The 8,068-nt window shown below is 42.9% G+C and overlaps 1 protein-coding gene across 1 annotated transcript in view; it reads left to right on the top strand.

Moving 5' to 3' along the window:
* LOC112108271 (cyclin-G-associated kinase) overlaps window positions 1-7,666 on the top strand; it is an 88,603-nt gene extending 80,937 nt beyond the window's left edge. Inside the window, exons 25-27 of the mRNA XM_024202330.2 lie at window positions 1,171-1,319; window positions 3,457-3,633; window positions 6,916-7,666. Coding sequence (XP_024058098.2) covers window positions 1,171-1,319; window positions 3,457-3,633; window positions 6,916-7,017 — 428 coding nt within the window. The 3' untranslated portion in view covers window positions 7,018-7,666. The remainder of the gene's footprint in view (window positions 1-1,170; window positions 1,320-3,456; window positions 3,634-6,915) is intronic.
* The last annotated feature ends 402 nt before the right edge of the window (window positions 7,667-8,068 follow it).

Raw genomic sequence — 8,068 nt, 5'->3', positions numbered from 1 at the left:
CCACATTTCAGGAAAGATGTGGACAAATTGGAGAAAGTCCAGAGAAGAGCAACAAAAATGATTAAAGGTCTAGAAAACATGATCTCTGAGGGAATATTGCAAAAATTGGGTTTGTTTAGTCTGAAGCAGAGAAGACTGATAGGAGACATAACAGTTTTCAAGTACATAAAAGATTGTTATAAGGAGGAGGGAGAAAAATTGTTTTTGTTAACCTCTGAGGATAGGACAAGAAGCAATGGGCTTAAATTGCACCAAGGGAGGTTTAGGTTGGACATTAGGAAAAACTTCCTGTCAGGGTAGTTAAGCACTGGAATAAATTGCCTAGGGAGATTGTCTAACCTGCTCTTAAACATCTCCAGTGATGGAGATTCCACAAACACCTGTCCGGGATGGTCTAGATCAAGCGTGCAGGGGACTGGACTAGATGAGCTCTCGAGGTCCCTTCCAGTCCTACGATTCTGTGATTCTACACAATTCTTTATTGGCATAGCAGTACCTCCCCCTGTCTACATGGCTGCCCACCCTGACTGCCCCCCTCAGAACCTCCCACCCATCCAACTCCCCCTGCTCCTTGTCCCCTGACTGCCCCTTCCCGGGACCCCTGCCCCTAACTGCCCCCCGGGATCCCACCCCCTTATCTAGCCCCCCTGCTCCCTGTCCCCTGACTGCCCTCTCAACCCCTATCCACATCCCAGCCCCCTGACAGGCACCCCGGGACTCCCACTCCCAACCCTCCCTGTTCCCCATCCCCTGACCGTCCCCCCAGAACCTCCGCCCCATCCAACCACCCCCTCCTCCCTGATGGCCCCCCAGGATCCCCTGCTCCCTTACCCAACCCCCTCCCGCTCCCCGCCCCTTGCGGCTGCGAGCTCCTGCTGCTGGTGACACCCGGCCAGAGCCAGCTGTGCTGCCCAGCGGGAGCGGCAGGCCAGAGCACGGCCCATGTGGCTGCAGGGGAGGGGCCAGGAACTAGGCTCCCCAGGCAGGATGGTCCCGCAGGCCAGATGTGGCCCGTAGGCCGTAGTTTGCCCACGTCTGCCCTACATGCTGCTGTCAGGGAATGTGCAGCGTAGACATACCCATAGTGTGGTACACTTGTTACCTCTGTCATGATCCTGTACCAGTAAGCATTTTCTTCCATTATTTTTTCTTTTCTTTTTCTTTTAACAGGACAAAAGCCAAAAGTTTCAGAAAATGATTTTGAGGATCTATTATCTAATCAAGGATTTTCAGCTAAATCTGACAAAAAAGGAACCAAGACAATTGCCGAGATGAGAAAGCAAGAAATGTCTAAAGACATGGACCCCTTAAAATTAAAGGTTTGATGTTTAATAATAAAAACCGTTGTTTTGATTCAAATATAAACATAATTCTGTTACTTCCTACTATTGATGGTAGAATGGGGGAGGATACAGTGAAGGATAAAAGAGAAACTGAAGGGATACAAAGATGGTAAAAATTGATAATAAAATTTTACATGTGTTTCCACCCATGTGCGGAATAACTCGGAGGAACCTACTGGTCTTAATGCATGAATGTATATCCTAATTGGTTAGCGTAACCAAGATACAGTGGACAACTGGGGTATCAGTACAGAAGAGAATGATTTGCTCAGGAGAGAGGGTTTGTTCTGTATTGGCATGCTTTGAAGTGCAGATGGTGGTAAAACTCCTCTCTCAAGTGTATGATAAGATAAAAAGGAGCAAAAAAAGAAAGGGTAACTTATGCTGTGGCTCATCTGTTACAGGCCACCTAATCCAGAAGGGGAGGTGGACAAGGTAATCCTAGAACAGATCTAACGCCCGTTTCACAAGAAATGATTGTAAAAGGATTTTGAGACTTTGAAAATGACTAGGTAAAATCTCATGGAGAAATTGAATATGGGGGAGAAGAGTGTGAGAGAGCTGGACAGTTCTAAAGAACATAATTACGAACTCAGCTGAAAACAAACCAAGATACAAACAAGTAAAATCCTGATGTGTGTGAACTGAAGTTTTACATCTAATGCAGGATTTTCTCCCATAGGGAGTACAAGGGCCTGGGTTTCCCATTTCATTAAAGAGCACGTCTTGGTACAGACTTGGCTAGACAAGCACAACTCACTTTTTGACTATGGAGAAGATGGGAGGGTGCATTTCTGGTCTGTGCCAAACTGGGAGAGCTTGGGTCAAAAGGTTTTCATTGCTGTCAGGTCCACTCTTTGGCAGCTAGAGCCTTGTTTTATTACCTTTTCTCCAATCAAGTGCAGTTTCACTAGTGCCCTTTCAGCGAAGGGGTTCAGGGCTATGGTGCTGTGATGGCTGTGTCTGATAATACAAAATTACGGCTTGTGGAGAACAAAAACTACTTGAGAATCACTTTCTTAGGGCAGGTCATTCATTCTCCTCCCAGTGGCTCTCTGCCCCTTTATCAAATCCACTGAAAATGGACTATTTCAACTTGTATTAAAATTACTCTTTCCAGTCTCCAGGGTGGCATCACCCCCATGTGTATTCTGATCCGATTTTGTATTTCTTCCTGGTACATTACTTGCAGATAAGGTTAAATGGTAACATTTACTATTTAGTTTTGTAAAACATTGTGAGGATAAAGTACGTAGTTCTGAACAATATTAATAGAAATAATCTCTGGGAGGAAGTGGGGAAATCAGCGTATTGATGGCATATTCCAACTCGTGTCCATAGGTTGGGTTGAATGCTTTTTTATGTAAAATACTATAAATAAAAAATAGAGCCTTTTACCTGCCATCACCGGTGTTAGTAGGGGAGCTGGGAGATATTCCATACTGTGATATTACAATTTAGAGAGACTCCCCTTACTGCCATAAGGATTCTATATTGATTGATGTAAAGATCATTCTATAAAATCAACTAAGAAAAGGGCATTGTTAGCCAATTGTAGTTCAAGGGGCAATCTAGTACAGAAAACTTCAATTTACTCAAGCAAGCCATATGAGTGTACAAGTCTCAAAACAGCTTAAGATCCTTACCTGAAATTTACAAGTAAAACAAGATTTCTAGCACTGGAATGGACAACCTGTGTTACCATGGGATTAATTAGTGTAACTAAAATGAATATTCTGCCATGGTTACTTTGTTCAGATCACTCCTTGTCATCTATTATACAGTTTTTACACTTAACTTGTTAATAATTCAGTTCTCTTGGAATGATTCCTATCTAAGAAAGAGCCAAATAAATAACTACATATAAACATGCTGGTCCTCGGCTAGCAGACTTGATATATCACTGTTGGGTTCCAAGGCTAAGCATGGTGTCCACTCTGTGGAATTTGGATGCACGATTAAGATCATATTTGTAAAGTGCTCTCAAAACTTTTGAAGCCCAAGGTCCAATTGTCTTGTTTTCAATGATGGGAGAGTAAAGTATCTTCAAGCGAATTGGAAGCACCATTTAAGGCAGCTGCAGTCAGTTTGAATTTTTCTAATTTTGTTTCAGATTCTAGATTGGATTGAAGGAAAAGAGAGAAATATAAGAGCATTAATATCCACTCTTCACACTGTGCTCTGGGAAGGGGAGAACAAGTGGAAGCCAGTTGGCATGGCAGACCTAGTTACCCCTGAACAAGTAAAGAAGTACTATAGGAAGGCAGTACTTGTGGTTCATCCAGATAAGGTGAGTAGTTTTCTTGGGTATGTTAAAGGCTATTTATCAAACTGGTATTACCAAATGTGACAGACCCAGACCAGTGGGGTACAGGAGTCTGGTAGAGGGCAAATATACTGGTCACTGGATGAGTAGTTTTCTGTTCCCTGAGTGACCAGAGCAGGGACTGCACTAGAGTAATCAGGAACCTGCTAGAACCAGTTAAGGCAGGCAGGCTAATTAGGACACCTGGAGCCAATTAAGAAACTGCTAGAATCAATTAAGGCAGGCTAATCAGGTCACCTGGGTTTTAAAAAGGAGCTCACTTCAGTTTGTGGTGCGAGTGTGAGGCGCTGGGAGCAAGAGGCGTAAGGAGCTGAGAGGGTGAGGGTGTGCTGCTGGAGGACTGAGGAGCACAAGCGTTATCAGACACCAGGAGGAAGGTCCTGTGGTGAGAATAAGGAAGGTGTTTGGAGGAGGCCATGGGGAAGTAGCCCAGGGAGTTGTAGCTGTCATGCAGCTGTTACAGGAGGCACTATAGACAGCTGCAGTCCACAGGGCCCTGGGCTGGAACCCGGAGTAGAGGGCGGGCCCGGGTTCCCCCCAAACTTCCCAATTGACCTGGACTGTGGGTTCTTCCAGAGGGGAAAGTCTCTGGGCTGTTCCCCAACCCTAATGGTGAATCTCTGAGGCAAGAAAATCCGCCAATAAGCGCAGGACCCACCAAGATAGAGGAGGAACTTTGTCACACAAATTAATTCTGCAATCCTAAAAGGAAAATCTGCTAAGCTTCCTGCTTTTGAACAGACACCCGCGCAAGCACGGCAAGGCTCGGTGGGGAAGGGTTTGATATTGGCAGGGACAATAGGCTAGTTTCTGGGCATTTTTTCAGTCCACTTTTCTGCTGTACGGTTATTGTGTTGAACTCTGGCACTTCTAAGGTGGCAGCATCAGACTGTGGAGATAAGGATCTCCAGGGAAAGGAGAGAGAAGAGGGTCTCCAGCAGCTGGGCTGGACAGTAGTGCTTAGTGCTGCCTTACCCATCAGCACCTGTTTGGTGAAGGAGGAATGAAGTGGAATGGATTCCCTTCAGATGCAAAGGTTGAGAAGCACTTTTACCACCACTCATATTATCATTCACTAGACCCAGCTACATGGGTGCTTGGCCAGCCACATGCTCTGCCTTCCTTCCGTTTGTTCTGTTGTCTTCTGAAGTTAGCACACCAATGAGACCGTACAGTACAGGAATTCAAGTCTCACTCCTCATCCATAACACAGTGATGAGGTGTCAGAGCAGCCGGGGCTGAGTCCTGCCCTCACCTGAACTCCTGCCCGTCTGGGTCCCACTCGGGTCAGTCTGAGAAAAGCCCAGTTACTGGAGCAGAGTTCTGTTAGGTTCTGGACATCTGCCAACCAAAATGCAGATCAGTGTAATCGGTGCTTAATCTCTACTTCTTGAATGGGTCTTGGGGAGGGTCCTCCAACTCCCAGGCCTCCCAGAGATTTCAATGGTCCCATGTAAGCCACAGCAAACTGGATATAAAATCTGCTGAAAGGTCCTGGTGGGAATTATGTGGCAGCTTCCAATTAAAAAAAAAAAAATACAAAAAAAGAATAATCCAATAAGCACAGTAGTCCCGATGTAAATGGTGATTATATCTACAATATCTGTAGTGTCAGCAATAACACTCCTATAAAAAGCAACAGAGGCTCTAGACCAGCAACACCATCACAGGACCTAACCAGATCAGCTCCATCATCACCGGCTCATTCACCTGCACGTCCACCAATGTTATATATGCCATCATGTGCCAGCAACGCCCCTCTGCTATGTACATTGGCCAAACTGGACAGTCACTACGCAAGAGGATAAATGGACACAAGTCAGATATCAGGAATGGTAATATACAAAAACCTGTAGGAGAACACTTCAACCTCCCTGGCCACATGTAAAGGTAAATGTAAATGTAAAGATGTAAAGGTAGCCATCTTACAGCAAAAAAACTTCAGGATCAGACTCCAAAGAGAAACTGCTGAGCTCCAGTTCATTTGCAAATTTGACACCATCAGATCAGGATTAAACAAAGACTGTGAATGGCTTTCCAACTACAGAAGCAGTTTCTCCTCCCTTGGTGTTCACACCTCAACTGCTAGCAGAGCACCTCACCCTCCTTGATTGAACTAACCTCGTTATCTCCATGCTGATTTATACCTGCCTCTGGAGATTTCCATTACTTGCGTCTGATGAAGTGGGCATTCGCCCACGAAAGCTTATGCTCCAATACTTCTGTTAGTCTTAAAGGTGCTACAGGACCCTCTGTTGCTTTATACAGATTCAGACTAACACGGCTACCCCTCTTTTACTTGACTCCTGTAAAAATATTAGGGCAGTTCACCCCTTTCAGGCCTCCTGTTCGTGGCTGTGTACAGATGTAGGAAGATAACATTGCATCTCTTGCACTTGGTTCACATTTTCATTCTTTTCTAACAACGAGAGCAAGAATTAAGAAATTTTTAAAAAAAGAAAACTCCGATTCTGGAGCATAATCCCGCAGCAACGTCTGGGGTTGCAGAATACACGGGGCCTTGTGTTTATGCCCATCTGAGCCAGGATGAGTTAAAATGGAGCAGGTGGTGTATCTGCAGTATTGCTGTGCACGCACTGGTTCCCCAGACCAATTTAGATTGAGGTCTGTGCTGCGACAGCAGAACTTCCTCCATGACTTGGTGTATTCCTTTGAGGGTAAAAAGCCTAGGAGTGTTCATAGTCAGCAGTGCATGTTCAACTAGGAAAGTCGGACTCCAGCATAAAAGAATTTAACAGCGTTCTTGGAAATCGCTCTTCAGTTGCATTGTGGGGTACTAATGTAAGAGCTGCCGTGCAGTAGTTTCTACCTAAATTAGTTTTTATTTCATTTTTAAAGAGCCACTTGCTGAAAATGAAGATCATTAGCTATTAACTCCTTTAATACAAGATGGAAACTTTAGTACGACTTCAGTTACACTGAGCAGATTAGACTAAAAATTTGAAGCGATGCAGGCAAATTATAATCCCTCAGTGCCATTTAAACTCTGACTTTGGTATATATGAGGATTTGGGGGAAAAGGGAATTACAGGTTCTGGATGAAAAAGCCACACAAACTTACAGCACTATATAACAAATAAAAGTAAACAGAAAGAGGCTAAACAAGAGACTGTGTGTGAATTTCACTGTTAGTAAAATGCAGTTTTTTCTCAAGCCCTGCTGCAACTCTTCACATTCTTTAGACTTCTGCAGTAAGCTTCTAATACCTGCTCTGTTTGTTTACAGGCCACAGGACAGCCTTATGAACAGTATGCCAAAATGATCTTCATGGAGTTGAGTGATGCATGGTCAGAGTTTGAAAACCAGGGATCAAAATCCCTTTTCTAAAACTTCATCTGTACGGGATTTTCAAAATGTATGTGCAGCAAAATGGAGTGGAGTATTGTTAGTCTGAATTTCTTATCTCTAGGATTTAGGAAAGATTTTTGCATGATTTCAGCACAGTTTGAAATCATACACTCAGAAGTGGGTGATACATTTTGTAAGATGCAGAATCCAAAACATACACAGATGCACTCAGAAAACAGCTGCTCAGTGCTTCAGAATCTTAGCCTGAGAACAGATCTTTCCATTCCGGTTTAAATATGGTGAAATAGAAATAACTTTAATGATGTCCACTGATTTTTGGCGTAATGGTATCAAAAGCGTAAGCCATTCCAAATCCACTGATTTTTTTTATTTTTCTTTAAAAGAAACACACAACCTCAATTTGTACTTTATATTTTCAATAGTTATATGATTTGATTTTGATGTTTGGTGCCGTCGCCTTATTCTAAGTGCTTTAGTTATATTATCAGCAGTGAATTTGCTCAGCATATCTTTTTGTTGAATCTATAAGAGGTGTACATTTTCATCTGTATTTTGTGTAATCATTCAGATAATCATTCTGTAAATAATTAAAATATTTTCTGACAATACCTGTGTTCCTTACAATGAATTGACAGTTGCTTAGCCAAAAAGCTCCCAGTTATGGGAAAGTCAGCCAGGGTTGTTCTTGATTTTTTTTTTTATTTTATTATTATTTTTTTAATGCATATCATGAACCTGGAAATAAATCTTAGCTTTAATATAAGGACTGCACATTCTAACTTTTTGTTATTTATTATGAACTTTAGAAAGGCACAACTATGACTAGCGTTTATTTTCCTACTCTGTGAATTTCAGCTTTTACTCGTATTTTTTTTTCCAGTGGAATGTGCCTTCCATTGGCGTTATAAATACCATACTAGAAAAAATGTTGACAGTCATTTATTCCGAAACTTGAAATGTGAGCACAAAACCGTTTACTCTGCTTTGATTTGTCTGTTTTAACTGAGTCAATGTTATATTGTTAGCTATCCTCTTGAAAGCATTTCCTGTGCTTATGCTGACAGTGGGA

The sequence above is a fragment of the Terrapene carolina genome, unplaced genomic scaffold (assembly GCF_002925995.2).
Source record: "Terrapene carolina triunguis isolate 2854851 unplaced genomic scaffold, T_m_triunguis-2.0 Scaffold33356, whole genome shotgun sequence".
Lineage (NCBI taxonomy): Eukaryota > Metazoa > Chordata > Testudines > Emydidae > Terrapene > Terrapene triunguis.
Note: the sequence above shows the minus strand (reverse complement) of the source record. Positions and strands in the feature narration are given on the sequence as shown.